This window comes from Canis lupus, chromosome 30 (assembly GCF_011100685.1).
Source record: "Canis lupus familiaris isolate Mischka breed German Shepherd chromosome 30, alternate assembly UU_Cfam_GSD_1.0, whole genome shotgun sequence".
In the NCBI taxonomy this organism is placed as follows: Eukaryota; Metazoa; Chordata; class Mammalia; order Carnivora; family Canidae; genus Canis; species Canis lupus.
Genome location: NC_049251.1, coordinates 23,418,294 through 23,438,541, shown reverse-complemented (window position 1 = coordinate 23,438,541; position 20,248 = coordinate 23,418,294). Strand labels below are relative to the sequence as shown.

The following is a 20,248-nucleotide window of genomic DNA, read 5'->3' as shown; positions in this document are numbered from 1 at the left end:
CGGAAGCTATATCTTGAGGTCTGTATTAGATAAATTTCTCCTCAATTTCTGGCACATTTCACATTTTACTGATTTTATTGACATATTGTCTAAATATACTCTAGTTCATAGAGAGTGTGCCAGTGGCAGATATTCCTATGAGAATAAAAATTCTGTAAAATAATTATTTCAAGCAACAATAAAATTTGCCTTAGCAAGGATAACTCTGCAGGAATAATTCAAATAATTCAGTTCTGATTAACTAAATAATTTCTGTCTCTCCTATATAATTTGACAAGTTCCCATCAAAGAACATAGAACAATGGCTTACCATTTCCCAAATACAGGCGAGGTTTACTCTATTACTCAAGGCTTTTCTCAATATAATTCTAGAAATGGCTCAATCTACACATAGTCAATAAAATTTGATCCATAGGTCAACCAGATTCTTGGTATAATAAAATACTTAATTGTAAGATTTTAATATTCTTCAGGAATTGTAAAAATTCAAATATAAAAACATCTCAGAGAAGTTGTCTCTGGATGTATCTTAAACTCCTTTCAAGAGCAGTATCCATTACTCTGTATTTTTTGCTTTTTCAAGTGAAAGAAATAGGAGGCTGAGAGATAAAATTCCTACATGTATGATTTTGTATTTCTAGTTTGGTATCTCATCTCTTCTGTAGTTTTCCCCACCATAGTTATGTTCTAACTTGTTGGCTCAGAATTTGGCATCCAGAACATTCTTCTGGTATTCTCATCAAATACAGTCTTTCTTGCAGAGTCTGAGCTCTCCCTGTAATACTTATTTAGTAAGAAGACCTAAAATCATCATAACCTTAAAACAGAGTATCTGAGTTTGGGTGGAGATTTTTCTTTTCTTTTCCTTTTTTTTTTTTTTTCCCCAGAGAAGTGTGCAGAGGGAAAGAGAGGAGCTTAAGCAGGCTCCGCACCCAGCACAGAGCCCAACACATGGCTGATCTCACAACCCCAAGATCATGATCTGAGCTGAAATCAAGAGTCAGCCACTTAACTGACTAAGACACCCAGGCGCCCTGAGATTGTTTTCTACATGGAGCTGAAGCACTTCTATATAGCACAAAGCTAGAGAAATGAAGGGAATACCCTTTAAGTCATCTTGCCATATTTAGAGAACATTATTAACAACTATGGGAAGATGGGCTATAAGTTTCTCTTAGAGAAGAGTACTCATTATGTAGCATCTTAGGTATATGAGAAAGAGTTGACTCTGCTTCCATGAAGAGGAGAGAGGCACTCAGTCCTGCGCTGCCCCATCTGAGGGGAGGAGGTGTTACTCTGCAGTGTTCCCTTTGTTTCTTAGATAGTGGAGTTTATGTGAGTTCTCTGCGTCCACAATAACAAATGCTCAAAAAATCATCTTCAGTCATCACAAAAAGGTTATCATTTTTCCCTTATTTGCACAGCTAGACATCATGCTGTCATTATGTGCTTTGTGATATCCACCTAAATCCAACCTCTCTTCACAGAAGAGTCTTTAATATATTTCTAAGGGGAATGAACTTGAAATCTGATGACCTAGTTTCAAGTCCAGGAGCCACAGTAACCAAGTTAAATCACTTTAGACTTAACCTCTCTGTGCCATTTTTTCTCTACTTACAAAATACTCATAATAACTATTGCCCTATATTTTTTTCATACAGTTGAGTATGAAATGAGATAAGAATGTGAAAATGGTTTGTAAAGCTCTATAGAAGTACACATTTTTGTTCTTGTTTTAGTATTTTTAAAATATTAAGATTGATGAGATTCTCCTACACTTCAACTCACTTCAGGCAAATTAGTAGAGTTATCAGAGAGGCAAACAGTAAATAAACAGACATGAAGTCAGCAGCTGTGGGTCATCATGATACCCATGGACCCTCTTTGCTCTTTTGGTTCCTATGAACCTCACTACTTGGAGTGGGGTCTGTTGATCAGAAGCACCATAATTGGCTGGGAGCTTGTAGAAATGCAGACTCTCAGGTCCTACCCCAGACTTACTAATTCAAAATCTGCATTTTAATAAGCTCTCCAGGTGCTTCATATACACATTTAAATGTGAGAAGTACAGTAGCATACCCCATGGCACTGGAGCATGCAAGATTATTCTACACAGTAAAGTAGTGAACACCTTTCATTTTAATTATTAGGTTTGAAGAAAATATTGCTAGTTCACAAAACCTCTTGTTTCATAGATTTTTTCAAGGTGAGGCTAATTTACATATTTCTAAAAGATTATTTAACAAATTATTAAGTAACAGTAAGTGATACACTTGGATGAGATAAAAATTATGAAGGTGTCTCTTGAGTGATTGGCCTTTGGTAACAGTAGCGTACAAGCTTGGTGGGATACAGGGCAGTCCAAGTAGCTTGAAGGACCTCTGTGGTGTAGTTGGCCCTAGCCAAGGGTATGTGTAGAAGGCATAGCTCTCATGTTTGCCAGGCATCTCTAGACAGTCTCAGGGTGTCCAGAATCATCTTCCAATAACCAGATTATTCAAGCTCAGGGCCCTTTATCTCTTTTACCCAGATTCTTTGGGGAAGAGTTCAAGCACCCAAAATGTCCTTGATATCTTTATTTCCTACTTAGAGGAGCTGTAGGGATAGAAGACTCTTCAGTCCATTCTTTGTGCCAACTGTTAGCTGAGCGTCAGATCTATGGACAGTTCATCCAAGGAAGTGTTCATTCCCCATAGTTCAGTTTCTCTTGAGACACAACTATGGAGTCAGGTTCAATTCCTTACAAGGTCAGCTTTGTCAGATTTCACCTATATTTGTTTTCTCTTTCATTTCTTCAGCAACTTTCAAAATGATGCAAGTGATACAACTAAATTATTCAGCTCTTAGAATATACAGGGGTTGGAGGGGGACATGCTTCACCTGAACTGCTTCAGTTCCCACGTGTGCTGCCACAGGGAATGCCTGTGGTGTTCTTCAGTTCAGATTCCCATCTTTTTCTCAGCCCATTTGCTCCCCTTCTTGCCATTATACTCTGGTTCTGTCGTCTGTGATTATCCATCCGGAGCTGGCGCCATAGCCAAGTTACAGTTTAGTTGGGAAGAATTTCCATGTAAATGAAACCATCTAGCCTCTTGATCAGGATTATTGTTCCTTTTGAAAAATCTTCCAAGAATAGCCTGATATCACATTTATATCTCACACACATACAGAAAAGTGAAGCAGTAAAAGATACTGATATTAAAATTAAAAAAAAATTCTCCAGAGATTGTAAATTGAAAAAGCGTAGTGACTTATAAAGAACAAAGCTAAGATAGTTGATTTGATTTTTTTAAAATATTTTAATTATTCATGAGAGACACAGAGAGAGAGGCAGAGACATAGAGAGAGAAGCAGGCTCCCTGTAAGGATCCCAATGTGGGACTCGATCCCAGGACCCCAGGATCATGTCCTGAGCTGAAGGCAGAAACTCAACCACTGAGCCACCCAGGCATCCCTTGATTTGATTTTTAAAGTATTACTCAGACTTCTTATTGTAATTCTATGGACAGTTTCCACATTTGGGTTTTTTGTTTAAATGGAGATATGGGCTAAAATAATTCCCACCCAACAGTTGTTCCCTAATTTCTTCCATTTAAAGCAATGCCATAAAACAAAATATGCACAAATTAGGAAAAAACCTCATACATACATATTACAAAGACCTGATTTCCTTAATATATATACGTAGAGTTCCTCAAATGACTAGAAATTTGAATAACCCTATAGAAAAAAGACAAAAGATATAAATCTGAAGAAAATAATTGCAAATGGCCAGCAAACATGAGAAGATACTCATGCCATGTATCTCTCATGAAACTCAAATCAAAACAAGGTGTCATTTTCCACCTGTCACGTTTACTGAAATTAAAATGTTTGAAAAGCCCCAGTGTTGGGACGCCTGGGTGGCTCAGTGGTTGAGCATCTGCCTTTGGCTCAGGTTGTGATCCCAGGGTCCTTGGATCGAGTCCCACACCAGACTCCCCACAGGAAGATTGCTTCTCCCTCTGCCTATGTCTCTGCTTCTCTCTCTCTGTGTCTCTCATGAATAAATAAAATCTTTAAAAAAGAAAAGAAAAGCCCCAGTGTCAAAGGATAGGAAAAAATACTTTGTTGTTGGAATTATAAATTGTGTAACTTTTCTGAAGGATAATTTGGCAGTAGTTATCAAAATGTGAAATGCACGTACATATACACTTTGACCATGAAATTCCCCAGATATGCAAAGATAATGTAAAATGATCATGTTTAAAACATTATTTATAATAGCCTAAACTGAAAGCAATCTCTGTCCCTCAGGACAGTTTATAGTAGTACAAGTATTTATTGAGCCAGTAGAATAGCATTCAGCAATTTAAAAAATGTGTAAGCCATATATGAAAAAAAGGTGAGAAAAAATATAGAAGACTGTGAATAATACGATCACATTTATATTTTTTTAAAGCCTGAGGGAGAAATAAAAGTATGCTACATATACTTGTATGTGAAGGGGAAAATAAAGGTTCTTTGAAAAGATGCACCGCAACAGATATTCTGAATTCTGTGAATTCTGGGAAGAATTCCAGGAGAGAGAGAGAGAGAGAGAGAGAGAGAGAGAGAGAGAGACCTTTCATTATTTTAAAATGCCTAGTATTGAATTTAATTAAAACAGTTCTGTGTGATAAATAGGAGTGGTTTAGTCGTGTTGAGAGACAAGGATAAACAATCACTTCCTTTCTCTTCCCCCAACCGACACACTCCTCCTGTCCCTACTTCATCCTCATCTTGAATATTAATGTTCTTCAGGAGAATTAACTGACGGTCTTCACTTTCCCTGCAGGACAGCTTTTGAGACAGAAAACAAATATGAGTGAAGTGGCCAAAGGGTTGGAGGTTGAGGGAAAAACAAACACTTTGTCCAGTACTGACATTGAAGTGTCTTATGCTAAATTCAGCTAAGATGTGTGTATGAATGAAATATTATCCAGCCATCAAAAAGAATAAAATCTTGCCATGTGCAACTATGTGGATGGAGCTAGAGTATATTATGCTAAGTGAAATAAGAAATAATATACTAGAGTATATTATGCTCAGAGAAAGACAAATACCATATGATCTCACTCAAATGTCGAATTTGAGAAAGAAAACATGAACCTATGGGAAGGAGGAAAAGAAAGAAGAGAGGGAAACAAGCCATAAGTGACTCTTAATGACAGAGAACAAACTCAGGGTTGATGGAGGAAGGTAGGTGGGGAATGAGTATTGAAGAGGACACTTGTGGGGATGAGCGCTGGGTGTTGTATGGAAGTGATGAATCATTGAATTCTACTCCAGAAACCAGAATTGCACTATATGTTCACTAACAAAATTTAAATAAATGAAAAAATAATAGTGTTTGACACAGAATCTATTAGGCATCATTGATGGCTGTACAAGTTGATACAACATCTAGGGAGGTCAAGTCAAAAGATTTATTACTGTTTAATATGAACATATGCTTGCTTTCAGCAATTCCACCTCAAGGAATTGATCAAACACATGTGTACATGTACATAAAGATGAAATAGTTCATTGCAGCAGTGTTCATACTAGCAAAAGACTGGAAATAATCTAAATATTCATTAACAATAGACTGTTTCAATAAATAATACATATATAAACAAATTTAAAAATAAAATAATTCACATAAACATAATGGCATTTTCCTAAAGAAAAATTTGGTTTGGATTTCCTGGGTAATTATTCCAATTGCTCCTCTAGTGAAAGTAAGGTTATTAAATCGTCCTCATTTCCATGACTAATTTGAGGGTGGAGTCTTTGGGTTTTTGAAAGAATCTTTTTTGAGATAGACTTTTGCCTTCTTGAAAAAGGCCTGGACATATCTGTGTTCCCCCACCCCCCCCCAGTGCCCAGAAAGTGTGTTCTGATGCCTGGATTCAATTATTTAAAAAATCTTTCTTTTACTACTCACCTTTTCTAGTTGACTCCCATTTAAAATTTACCCAGTAGCATTTTACTTAGATTTTTTTTTATTACTTCAGAAAGTTATTTAAAATGTTGAGGTACCTTTTATTTATTTTTTTTAAATTTTTTGAGGTACCTTTTAAATAACTGTTTCACCTTTAGGTATCCTTTTAATACTTGACATAAAATTTAGTATTTACCATGTTCTGGTTCCCTGCCCCTCTACTCCCATCACCTGTCCCCTGCCCCCACGTCCCTGGAAGACTGCTTCTAGGGTCATCAACTTGTCCTTCATTTCACCTTTGAGGCACCTTCATCAGTAGTCTGGGTGTCCAGAAGCCATAGCTGGAAACACCCTATGCCACGTGATAAGCTCTTCTACGACTTTCCTTCACGGTTGAGTAGGATGTTTTCTCAACTTTATTTATGATTTTTTTCATCACCACCCAAATTCTCCCTCTACATATTTTTCTTCTAACCCAACTTCTCTGGTAGTGACCATGCTCCTTTCTTTCAGATGGAGATTATTTTACCTTTACCAGACATGAACCCATTGGAGTGTGTGGACAGATCATTCCGGTGAGTGAATCTCCTCACGCCTCCTATTTATTTTCATTTGAACCAATTCTCTTAAAGACACATAAAACATGGACCTCAGTGAGGTATGCTTTCCATTACTGGGGGAAAAAACTGAGCTCATGTTGTTGACATATCTTTAACAGCCTCCCCGCAAATGCTTATTTGAACAGGTTAATAGGTTTTCGGCTCCGTTACCAGGAGTTGAGTTCTCAAGCCGTGGAATTCTCATGATTAAAATAAGCAAAGCAAAGCCCAGTGTATTAATAACCTGCCCTTGGTTATGGATGTTCATTCTGCTTATGGAAAATTAATGCTTTGTTATATTTGCTTGTTTATTTTTTAGGACTATGACTCACCATCTTTCCAGGCATATTGTTTTATATGGTCTTTTAATCCCATTCTTTCCCACTGTTTCTTTTCACAAGAATCTAGATAGAAGACTCTACAGAAGACACAGCAGTACAATTAACGTCACGGTCATAATTGAAACCATGCCGGGCTGTTGTATGTCTTGTAAAGGGAAATAGATGTAGTGCTTAGTGTTTGGATTGGAACATTAAACATTGTCTTTTTTTTCCCCTCTCTCTCATACACAGCCTTGGCACTGTATAAAACATCATCGAATCTTCCAACAGTACTAGCTAATCATTCTGGCAAGGATTTCAGGGGAGGCTCAAATTAAACGCTTACAGTAGAGACAAGAAGTCTTCTCTTTCCAAAATATAGAAGAAAGTAATCTTTGGCTTGGGGGAGGGGGGGCAAAGATTTTTGAGAGGTTTTAGTATTTTTTTTTAAGAGTTCCACAAGCTGCAGGTTTCTGTGGATTTGATTAGAGAATGAAACAGAAAATGAGAGGTTGGTTTAAGGTCTGCGGCTCCTAAACCACCCAGGGAAATCCCACGTGGATCAGGACATGGGTGAGGTCTGTCACCTTAATTGCGGGCACTCAAACCTGCTCTTCTCGCCCTTCTCCAGGCTCTCGGAGCTTCAGCTTTCTCTGACAGGACAAGAGCCGCTTGTCAGCCAGCTCCAGCTCAATTACCGCACTCCAAGATTTATATACTGTAGATGGAATTAAAACATCACTGTGGACTCCCAAGTTTATAAACAACTAAGGGGAAAAGAAATTGGGTGTTTGGTGAAGGCAAGACACTTGTATATTTTTGCAAGCTTGCCAGGGCCAGTGAGAATCTTTCAAGGGTGGCAGCTGAGATGCTTCAGGCAGAAACACATTGTGGTCAAGGGCTGAAGCCAGGGGACCAGGATTTCTGTTTTCTTTCTTAATGAAATTATCAATGACACCTGATAGTACTGAGGTTCATCCCTGTGCTTATGACAATACAAGCTTAATATCCTTCTTAAAAAAGCAGTTTAAACTGTTTGAGGTCTCCAATTCAGATACTGGCATGTAGTTCTCCGCCTCCCATTAGTTTATTTTGCAAGGGAAAGAAGACAAATGAGCAGTTTTGCATACTCACCAGTCAATAGGGCTTCTTTTCTGTCCTTGCATGCTTTGTGACAATACCTGTATCTAAAGAAAAGGCACCACCTTGAAGTGCACGTTGACTTAACAGCCAGTTTTCTTTTCTAGCTCTTCCGCACCCAGTCTGAAATTCCTGATATAAAATCACAAATGCAAGAAAAAAGCTTTCATACACAAGAACTTACGGGAACCAAAGTCTCATTTAAAAAACCTATAAAACGATAACAGTGAAAAACCAAACAAAAACAAAGAAAAAACAAAGACTCCCTTTTCACCATGAGATTTCCTTTGGTGGGTCGTTGGGCTATAGTAATTTGCTGAACAGAGAGAAAAGGAGAGATTTTCAAGGTCACTCCTATTCTCTTCTTAATGAAGTCATTAAAATACCCAAACATCTATACTTTGTGGTGGGACAAGATTTATGTTGAGGACCAGTCTGAGAAATCCGAGCAGTCACAGCTTGAAAACGCAGTCGTAGAGGAATATTTTTTCATTTATCAACCTTGAGTTTTTTTTCCTTTCAGTGGAACTTCCCCCTGCTGATGTTTGCTTGGAAAATTGCTCCCGCTCTTTGCTGTGGCAATACAGTAGTTATTAAACCAGCAGAACAAACACCACTCAGCGCGCTCTACATGGGAGCCCTCATCAAAGAGGTAAGAGAAGCCGACTTTAGGAGTGGCTCCCACTCCCCTCGTAGTTGGGGCCTCTACTGGAGCATATCCGATTTAATGTGCTTCCTCAGCTCTCACAGGCCACATTTCCTCCGATTCTGTTTTGTTAGGCTGGCTTTCCGCCGGGAGTCATCAATATTTTGCCAGGATACGGGCCAACGGCTGGGGCAGCCATAGCTTCTCACATTGGCATCGACAAGATTGCGTTCACAGGGTCAACTGAGGTAGGTAGCTGAGAAGCCATGGGTTGAGGGACAGTCCTGCAAATGAGAGGGTTTGAAAGAAGACGTTATGTGTTACCTATAGGCGGGACACCAAAAGGGCAGGGAGTGTCCAAGCCCTCAAAGGGTGGTGGGGGTACTTGCTGGAAGACCTGAGAGTGGCAAAGTAAAGCTGTGCATTGACCTTCCGATGGTGCGGCTCTTGGGGCCTTTTTCGTGATGCCATCTGTGTAAAACCTGTCCCAGAAAACACAAAAACACCCTGTTATATTTCAAAAGGAAAAGAACACTTCTCAGAGGCAAAAAGAAGCACACAAACAAAATCTATCCCAGAAGCTGAGACTCTAAACACTTTTCTGAGTCAAGGACATTAATGGCAGAAGCAGGTTAAGAAACTGGAAGTCCAAACGAATCTCCAGTAGAGATTAAAATGGAAACACAGTGCTCTTTCTCTTCACTATTTCACCAAACCTGTAGATGCAGTTGGCATCTATGCCCCTGAGCCGTAAGGGATGGTGAAGAGCACAGGAGTCAGCAAACATTTCCAGTAAAAGGCCGGATAGCAACTATTAGAGACCTTGCAGGTAATGTGGTTTCTGTTGGGACTACTCACTCTGCCCTCGTAAAGCTTGAAGCAGCAGTCATAGGTGATGGCCAAGCTGAGCATGACCTCAGGCCCAGAAAGCTGTATTTATAGATACTGAAATTTGAATATCATATAATTTTTACACATCCCAAAATAATAATCTTCTTTTGATTCTTCCCCGCCTGCCCCCAACCATTTAAAAAACACAAAAACTGTTTTTAGTTTGCAGACCATACTAAAAGAGGCAGTAGGCTAAATTCGGCTCGAGGGCCATAGTTTGTGCTTAGAAAGATTTATTACAAAATGTTACTCTAAATGTCTTGGTTCAGGTAACAGAGATGATAAGAAAGAAGGTCTGATTGATTGTTTCAAGTAGAACTTCACAGATGACATCCCCATTCAACAAAAGATGCGTGCAGATCTGGAACAGTGCTGCCTAACAGAAATACAATGACAGTAACATTTGTAATTTAAAATTTGCTATTGGCCCCATGAAAAAAGTTTAAAACAAGTGAAATTAATTATAACAAAATATTTTATTTAATCCAGTATTTCCAAAGTATTATCATTTCCACTTATGATCAATATAAAAAGTCACTGTCACAGTATTTTGCATTCTGTTTCTGGCATGTATTTTACATTTACAGCACATCTCAATGCACACTAGCCCCTTTGTGGGTGCTCTGAGCCACATGTGGCTAGTGACTACCACACTGAACAGCACAGGCATAGGGGCTTGACTCTATCAGCGGATGCATTGAATGATACTTGGTTAAATTGACTCATGTTAAAAATTTTCCTGAGAGATTGGTTAATAAACCTGTTAATTTATAGTTAGAGATTCTTGAGTTTTAGGTTTATAAAGAGTTAACCTTGTTTCCAAACCTCATATTCTAGTTGTACTTGTTACAGTAATTTGCAGTTTTAATGAAATATATAAACCAAAATTGTGGACGTGAAAGGAAATTAGAGTTCCTATTTAAGCTAAGTCCGGTGCTTTGAAAAGATTTGCTAAGGGCTAGATGCCTTAAAAACTGCAATCAACTAGGAGTGGGCAAGACAATTATAAAAAGTTGGGGGAAAATATAAAGCTAGATAGAATGTGCACCTGGCTTGCTTTGCAAATATTTTTAAGTCTTCGATCCACTTTAAAGAAACTGAAACCAGAAATCCTAAACAGTATTTTAGGGGTATAGTTTCATCAGAAAGGAAAGGTAAACCCATAATTAAAGAAAAGTCCTTGGTTCCATATCCAAAGACTAGAGAATGAACGTACATATTTTTTAAATTAAAATGAAATATCTAAAGACCTTTCCCTGCTTTAACCTTTTTAAAAATTAACCAGTCATGGGGCATCTGGGTGGTTCAGCCAGTGAAGCATCCGAATCTTGATTGTGGCTAAGATCATGATCTCAGGGTGGTGAGATCGAGCCCCATGTCTGGCTCCATGCTGGACATGGAGTCTGCGTAAGATTTTCTCTCTCCCTCTCTTTCTGCTCCTCTTGCATTGCATGCTTGCATGCTCACGCAGACGTACTCTCTCTCTCTCAAAAATTAATTAACTAATTAATTAATTAACCAGTCAGTGGTCCAGATTGAGTCAGTTTAGGGCTTTCTACTGTATAATATTTCTTTAATAATACGAGATCGTAATATATAAAATGAGATATAGCAGCTTATATGCAGTAGTTACAGATCTCCTTCATTCATTTTAAGAGCTGAGTGGCATACTCTTGCGTCAGTGTATCATCATAGTTCAATTAATCCTTACTAATATACACTTCAGGGTTTTAGGAGGCTTTTTTTCACTTTTTTTCGCTATCACACAGATCCCTGAAATGAAAATCTTTGGAGATCTAAGATAAATTTTTTTTCATACATATTAGACATTCTGCTAGATACAGTTTAGAAATGGAATTGTGAAATAAAAGAATGTTTATGTTTTAATTTGCTTATACCAAGAATGCATTAGAGTGATGGTTTCATTTATAAAATCTCATTATGTATTAAGTATGCTAATTCTGTGTTCCTTGTAGGATTTGCAAATACTCTCAGTTCTTTGCTTTTTAACTTTTCAAAAATAGAATTATTTGCCATGCACAAGTTTTAAATTTGTGTGTAGTCTTTTCTTTTATTCTTTTCATGGCTTCTGGGTTTCCTGTCATCCTTAAAGAAATCCTTTTAAGATGATACAGATGGTACTTAACATTTTCTTTCAGTATCTTTATAGTTTTGTTTTGTTTAATTCTTTAATCTGGTTGGAGTTTATTTGCTTGTGTAATGAAAGGTGAGACCTAAATTTATTTTTTATTTTTATAAGTTTTCATTTAAATTCCAGTTAACATACACTGTAATACTTCAGATTGTACAATGTAGTGATACAACACTTCCATACCATACCCAGTCCTCATCACAAGTGCATTCCTTAATCCCCATCACCTATCACCTATTCCACCCATCCCACCCCTACCCCTACCCCTACCCCCACCCCCACCCCAGTAACCATCAGTGTGTCATCTACAGTTAAGAGTTTGTTTCTTGGTTTGCCTCTCTCTCTCTTTCTCTGTCTCTTTTCCCTTTGCTCATTTGTTCTGTTTCTTAAATTCCACACATGAGTGAAATCATATGGTATTTGTCTTTGACTGACTTATTTCACTTAGCATTATACTCTCTAGATCTATCCACATCATTATAAATGGCAAGATTTCATTCTTTTATGGCTGAGTAATATTCCATTGTATATATACACCACATCTTTATCCATTCATCAATTGATGGATGTTAGGGCTGTTTCCATAGTTTGACTATTGTAGATAATGCTACTATAAACATCGGGGTGCATGTTTCCCTTCAAATCAGTATTTTTTTATTCTTTGGGTAAATACCTAGTAGTGAAAATCCTGGGTTGTAGGGTAGTTCTATTTTTAACCTTTTGAGGAACCTTCATACTGTTTTTCAGAGTGGCTTCACCAGTTTGCTTCCTCAACAGTGCAGAAATGTTCCCCTTTCTCTGCATCCTTCCCAACACCTGTTGTTTCCTGCGTTGTTGATTTTAGCCATTTAGACAGGTGTGAAGTGATATCTCGTTGTAGTTTGATTTGTACTTCCCTGCTGATCAGTGATTTTGACTAAGTTTATTTTTTATAACTGAGTATCAGTTACTCCAACACCATTTATTAAACAACCTATCCTTTTGCAGCTAATTTGAATACAACAGTAACATTATATGATAAATTTCTACATATACATGTTTCTGTTTTAGGACTCAAAATTTTATTTGTCTGTTCTTTCACTAGTACCAGATTGCTTTAATTACTAGGTTTTAAAAGATGTTGCAATAGGGGCTCCTGGGTGGTTCAGTTGGTTAAGTGTCCAACTCTTGATTTTGGCTCAGGTCATGACCTCAGGGTCTTGGGATCCGGCCCCACCTTCAACTCTCTTTCCCCCTGCCCCCCCAAATAAATCTTAAAAAAATATGTTGCCGTATAGCAGACAAGATACCCTCTTGTTTTTTCAAAACCTCTTAGCTATTCTTGCCCATTCTTTCAGATAAAATTTCAAATTGAATTTCTTTGCCTTCTCCCTAAAAACTCTCATTGGAATGTTGACTGGTGTTACCTATCTACTAAATTGAGGTTGCATGCTTTCTGTACAAGACTTACTTCTCTTCTAGGAGCACCATGCAAATCTTTTCATTTTACATGTCAGTCATGTAGATTGTTAAAGTCACAATATCATGTATTGGCAAGTAACATCGATGGATGACCCAATCTTTCAGGCTAGATAAGAAGTGGCATAGAGAGGGGCACCTCGGTGGCTCAGTTGGTTAAGCATCTGCCTTTGGCTCAGGTCATGATCCCAGGTTCCTGGGATCGAGCTCCCTGCTTCTCTCTCTTCCCCCCTCTCCTCCCGTCCTCTTTCTCATGTTCTCTCTCTCAAATAAATAAATGAAATCTTAAAAACAAAAAAGTAGCATAGTGAATCAGTAAGACCATAAGTACTTGTTTCCGGGATGCTTGGGTTCAAATCTCTGTCTTGCCATCTCTTGTCTTTAAGATTTTTTTCCAACTTTTTAAAAGACTTCATTGAAGTATAAAGCACATACAATAAAATGCCTAACACCAGATGTACACAAAATTATTCATATAATCATTGCCCAAATAAAGATACAGAACATTTCCATACCCTAAAAAGATGTTTCATGCCTCTTTATGGGTAGTATCCTTGGCCCCAGGCAACCACTGATCCTTTTTGTATTTTTGCCCATTCTAGAATTTTATATAAATGGAGTAATGCAATACGTACTCTCCTGTGTTTTTTTTTTATTGTCGTTTAATATTAAAGAATTACTGATGTGGTTGGATGTAAATCTCCCATCCTGGTTTTTGTTTTCTACTTGTCCCATCTGTTTTTTTGTTCCTCTTTTCCTCCTTTTTCTACCTTCTTTTGGGTGAAGTGAGTACTCCATTTTATCTTCTATTTTGGATTATTAGGTTTACTTCTTTCTAAAGTGTTTGCTTTTAGTAATTACAATATGCATGTTAATCATAGTCTATCATTAAATATGGTGATTACTTCATATATAATATAGTGGCTGTACAAGAGAATTCTATTTTTCATCCCATCCTTTATCCTGTTGCCCTGTAATTTACTACTATATATGCTGTGTACCCTTTCTGGCAAGTCAGCTATCTTTTAAGAAAATTTAAAGTGAGAAAACAAAATTATTTTACATTTACTCACAAACTTGCCATTTCTGTCCTTCTTCTTTTGTTGGTTGTAGACCCAGGTGTCTTTCCAAATACTAATTTCCCTGCATTACCATCTTTCTTTAACATTTAGAGTGCAGCTTGTTAGCAGCAACTTCTCTTGGCTTTTGTCTGAAAATGTATTTTGTTTTCTTTTTTTTAAAGATTTTTTTCTGAATATAGAATTCTGATTTGACAGTTTTTGTTTTATTTTGCTCTCAACACTATAAAAATACCATTCTGTTTTCTGGCTTGTACTGTTTCTGATGAGAACTTAGCAGTCATTATCTTTGTTTTTACCACATGTAGTATTTTTTCTCTGGATGCTTTTAAGATATTCTCTTTTCACTAGTTTTAAATAATTTGAGTTTTATATGCTTCGGTGTAGTTTTCTTTGTTTTTTCCCTTTAATTGAGGTTCATTGAAAATTTTTGGATCTAAGAGTTTATAGCTGGATCTGTAAATTTATAGTTTTCATCAAATTTGGAAAACTTTGAACACTATGTTTTCAAATGTATATATAGTTTTCAAATATATATGTATTTTTTCTATATATATATATATATATATATATATATATATATATATGTAGTTTGTTTTCATGTCTGTTAATTTTGGGAAGGATTGTTACCATGTGGATTATGTTGTCTTATTTAAAGAGTGCTGGGTTTGTTTGTGTTTAACAAATGGTTAAGTCACTTGTAGACAGCTTGACCCTTTTGACACTAAATTTTAAGCTTTGTTGGGACTAGTTTATTTTTTACTGAATATTGCAATTTACTGGGACGCCTGGGAGGCTCAGCAGCTGAATGTCTGCCTTCGGGTTAGGGTGTGATTCCAGAGTTCTGGGATCAAATCCCACATTGGGCTTTCTGCCTGCTTCTTCCTCTTCCTATGTCTCTGCTTTCTCTCTGTGTCTCTCATGAATAAATAAAATCTTTTCCAAAAATTAAAATAAAATTTACTAAGATAACTAAGATAAGTTCCTCCTGGAGCTTCTGCTGAGTGCTCCAGTGTTTAACAAGGTCTTTCCACTCTGGTTGGTCCAAACTCACATGTCACCCAGTCCTATATGAGCTCCAGGAATTATCAGCATACAGATGACCTGGTCTTGGTTCTTTATCCAGTTTCCTGGAGTCTCACCCTATGTATTCCCAGCTTAGCAATCGATTTTTAGACCTCATTCTCTCCCTCCGGTACTAAGCCCCTCACCTTTTAGCCACTAAACTCTGATCTTTTTCATCAGTTTAGTGAGACCACCCTGTTCTACTTGCTCTCCCCATCCCATGCTGCAGTCGAGAAAGTCTTTTGGTGGAGAAGTCTTCCCTTACTCGTTTCTCTCACCTATATGATCACAGTCCCAAACTGCCTGCTGGCCAGTTTGAAGACAGCGGTTTTATATACTTTTCTAGTTGTTTATAGTGGGAAGACAAGTCCATTGTCTTTAATCCATTATGAACAGAAGCAGAAGCTTCTGTGGCATCTTTTGATTAATTTTGAAACTGTTCTTTGATTTCTTTCTTCATATTTTAGGGAGATCACTTATCCTCACAGTTTCTTCTTGTCCTCATTGCCTCAAATTGGATATATCATAGTCAGTGAGGTTATAAACGTATTTACTTCTTGGCCACATATGCAGATTCTTGCGGTGGCATTCTCTTTGGAGCCTATCTTAGACATTCTCATCACTTCAGGTAGTATCTGATGTGTAGTTAACAGGCATCATAAATATCCACTAGCTCTGTAAAGGAGGAAGGACTGAATTTGAGGGGGGAAAAAAGCTTAATCTCAGAGCTAAAGGGTAATGATTATGCTACACTCACTCCATCTTCCACCATAAAACACTATCACTATATCAGTAGTTCAAGATATTCAAGTTTAAATGAAAAGCTACCTCATTCAAAGATAATATTTAAGAAAAAGACAATTCTACCTCTTAATTCCACAGTTGTTCATATTCACAGCTGGGAAAGTGTAGGCCTATCTTCCTCTTCTCTGAGGAAAATGAAATGGTAGTGCTCTTGGGACCAATAGACAAAAAGGCCTTGGAGGAAAGTAACCCCCACTTTTGGGACCCTTGTGAGTGATGTGTTGCTGGACACTAGCAGATAATCAACAAGTACTGGGAACCATTCAATTCTTAGAATCATTTCCCAAGCCTGATATTAAGGACCAGCACTTTCAAAAGCTCGATAACGTGTTTTGCTGGGATGTGAAATGGAAGATGAGGTTTCAGTATTTGCCTCTCAAAAGCAAATGTAGTTTTCATTTTTCTGTCATTTCAGACAGCTCTACTTCTAACAGGCATTTAAACTTGAGTGCTGTAGATTTTATATTACATCAGTGTGTATCCTTAACAGTCTCTTCTGGAAGTGAGAAGCCTCATAGGGGTGGGAGGAAAAAAAAACAAACCTGGTCCTAAGAACCTAAATCCTGACACACGAGACATCTTGAGGGATTGGTGCGTTTAATTTTCTAGCACCCCAAACACTTGATAGAGTGAACCAACACTGGACAGCAGAAGTTCAGTGACGGCTACAACAGAATCTTATTGTTCTAGTGGAAATATTTAATATTCAGAGGACACAGAAATGGGCCAAAGTTAGGTAGAAAATTAGGTTTTATCCTACACTTATTTTTCATAAATCAACTTTCTTTTCCTTGGATTATATCACCCTCCCCTATTTTCAGGCCGGGTTAATCTTCATCTGCAAAGCTATCCAGTGGCTTATCATAACCAAAGTTAGTCACTGAGCCAAACCTTTAGTAATCAATCCAATCAGTCTGATGATAACAAAGACCTGACCTCCTCAAAGAATCTCACATAAGTTTGGGAATTTTAGAGCTTTAATGTCATTAAACTTAAGTTAATTTCTTTCAATCCTTTATTGAGAGCCTCTTAAAGGAAAATAAAGTATTCCTTTTGCTAAATGAAAGCTTGAAAGAGCACTGCATCACAACACCACATTTTGCCCCTTTAAAAACAAAAACAAAAAAATGGAGAGGGCTGGAAAAAAAAAAGAGGAAATCACGTTTTCAGTAAGAAATTCCAAGCACAGTCTTCAAGTCATACTAAAAGAAATCAAGTTTAAATAAGCTATGTCAGATCCCTCTGAAAAAAACTAGATATAATTTAAACCTCTAGAATGGTGGTGTGATTTGTTCACAGTACGTGTTATTATTTTATCCTTCCAGCCCTCAGTTGCCTATCTGTAGATAAGGGATGAAGGTATCTAATTCTAATCCATGGATTTTGAAGCTATAATAAGCTAATGTAACATGTTTAAGACGAGGGCCTGGTTCTCTTAGTAAAGCAGCAGTAAATATTAGCTATCATTGTTTTCTATTAATTTTCAAATGAAATTTATAGAATAATTTATGCTTGAGGAAGTGGGGGAGAATAGAAGGGGGCTGGATTCAGCCAACCTGGGACCTGCTGTGTGACCTTTGGCAAATTATTTAGTCTTTCGGACCTCTCATTTCTTCATCTATTAAGAGAGGCTATGAATAACTCCTAATTCCTGCTGTCCTCTAGCAGTTTTACTTTCCATTTGTTTGTCTTATGGCTTTTATAAATAGTTTACAAATATTTTTGTCCTCTAATAAATGTGGGGGTGTCTTTGTTTTTGCTGTTCTATTTTACTTTTTTGAAAGATCACCTAGGTACTCGCTTGGATTAATTGATTTTGAATCCTTTTTTCCTTTTAACTGGAATAGTGTACTCGATTTAGAGAGCCTGCTAGAAGAGGACACTTGGTACTTATTAAGGAACTTGTGTATGATTCCACTGTGGCCTAGAGCAGGGGCCACTCCCACAGCCAGTATTTGCCAGAACCAAATCCCGAACCAGGGAGAATTTCTTTGTGGCAAAGTGTAAAGTGGTTACCGTGTTTTCCAATAATTTTTCAGGGACTCTCTCACCTACAGGGACTGGAGGGGGGAGACTCGCAGAGGGCAGAGGGGCTTGTTTAAATGCAGATTCCTAGGCATCACCACCTAGGAGCCTCTAAGTCAAAACACTAGGAAATAAGGTCCAGGAATTCTCATTTGAATAAGCTTTTCTAGTGATTCTTATGTTCATTAACTTTCAGGAATCACTAGTTGATACATAATTGGACTAGTTGAGTCATACCCCAGGACATGTTCCTAGGCCCATTTAAGAAAACAACTACAAGTCTTGAGTTTGTTAACCTGTGCCAAAGAAAACATCTATGCGAATGGACAGCTGCCACTCACAACGTCCGCTGTCTGTAACTTCATCACAGGGATACTAGCTCTTCTCAGTGCCAGAAGGGGGAAAAAAATGAATTCAAAATCAATTTAGTACAACAAGGACTTCCCAAGCATTCCCTCTACCCTTCATAATTTCTCAAAAGAGAAACAGCAAAAAGGGCCTATGTTTTATTTAGAAGTTGACAGACTTTTCCAAAAGCTCACACATACTACAAACCTATGCAGTATTGGCAATCAGGGAAAACGCTGACCGAACACAGGGGAGCTCGTTGTCACGGGGGCAGAGTTCTGCAGTGGTTATATTTCTCAGAAGGAGCTGTAACTCATGCAGTGCAACTGTAAAGTGCCAAGGCTCTTTCCTTATTTCCATAAGCTGCACCTCTTGAACAAGAACTGTAGCAACTCCTTTGCCACTTCTCAGTCTGTGTACAGCTAATGACGTATGTCTCCTTCCTGCTCCGCATGTGCTGGAGCAGCCCCAGAGCCCCGAAAGGCCCAGACGGACTTGCCAGCCGCCACAGAGAGAGGACTTTGAGACTCTGAGTCCTTTTTCATCCAGTAGACATTTGGACTCCTCCTGTATGCCAGGCAGTGCTAAATGCCCTTAATCACTTCTTGTTTTACAAATGACCTTGGGCCTTCCCTGGCTCACAGAGCATAGAACGGACACTCTGGAAGGTCACCTGAGTTCTTCGTGAGCTTTCTCCTCCCTCTCTTTGGTAGTTTCTTTGTGCTTCAGGCCTGTTTCTCAGAAGGTTCTCTAGACTTAGCATAGCTCCAAGGCTGTGGCACCGTTGTGTGCCCCCTGCAGAGGCCGTTCAAGGGAGCCCAGAGAATCAGCTGGTGAATTCATAGAAAATTTTACACTCCAGGCTTAGCTGCTCAGATTTTCTTCTTACAAGCCATCTTTGTTGCCTTAGCCCTTAACCTGCATAAAAGCGCTATTCCTAAGGGAAGGTATAAGGTTCATTTCAGTCATAACTCTTGGTTTCTGAACTTGGGAATAAACCACCATTTCCCATTCCAACTCTTCCTTCCCAGAAGACCATCAGTAAAAAAAATTTTTCACCTATAGTAACTTAACTGGCTCATTTTAATTTTTAATTTGTCAATATGAGATAATCCAGTGAGGGAGTCAACACAGTACGTCATTTAGGATATTTCCTTAAAGTAGTTCACTGTAGTTATTACCCTCTTTTTTGAGCTTTAGACTTCTGCTTCTCACTGCAGAGTGGATGTCCGAACTCCTCCAGGTAACAGACAAGTCGGTTCCTGACCTGGCCCTGCCCCTTCCCCTTTCTCCAGCCTTCCCAGACTGCTTGCACCACGGCATGGGCCATGCCTTTCGGTTGTGTGCCCTCCTCTCCATTATCTGCCCCTTGACCCCTAGCACAGTGGTTTTGTTATGTCTTCTGTGCAGGTGAATGAGAACTGGTCTACTTCTGTAGTAAGTGTGGTGCTTCATTCTTACTGAGACTGATTATCTCAAATGTTGCCTCTTTCTAGTTCTAATCATAATTGCTTCTTTTGCCCTTTAATCTGTTCTTTCTCTTCAGCACCTTTGGCTTTCCTGTTTTTTTTTCCCCCCATCACTTCTTTCTCCCTGTCAAGCTTAAATTATCTTAACATTTGACTTATACCTACCGCATTTGACTTTAATACTGGATGGTTTTCATTAAAACCATCCGGGGCAATGCTGGGTGGCTCAGTGGTTGAGCGTCTCCCTTTGGCTCCAGACGTGATCCCAGGGTCCTGGGATTGAGTCCCACATCAGGCTCCCCACAAGG

The 20,248-nt window shown here is 38.2% G+C and overlaps 1 protein-coding gene across 1 annotated transcript in view; it reads left to right on the top strand.

Moving 5' to 3' along the window:
• ALDH1A2 (aldehyde dehydrogenase 1 family member A2) overlaps positions 1-20,248 on the top strand; it is a 96,023-nt gene that overhangs the window by 49,517 nt on the left and 26,258 nt on the right. Inside the window, 3 exon segments of the mRNA NM_001287089.1 lie at positions 6,458-6,519; positions 8,527-8,655; positions 8,784-8,897. Coding sequence (NP_001274018.1) covers positions 6,458-6,519; positions 8,527-8,655; positions 8,784-8,897 — 305 coding nt within the window.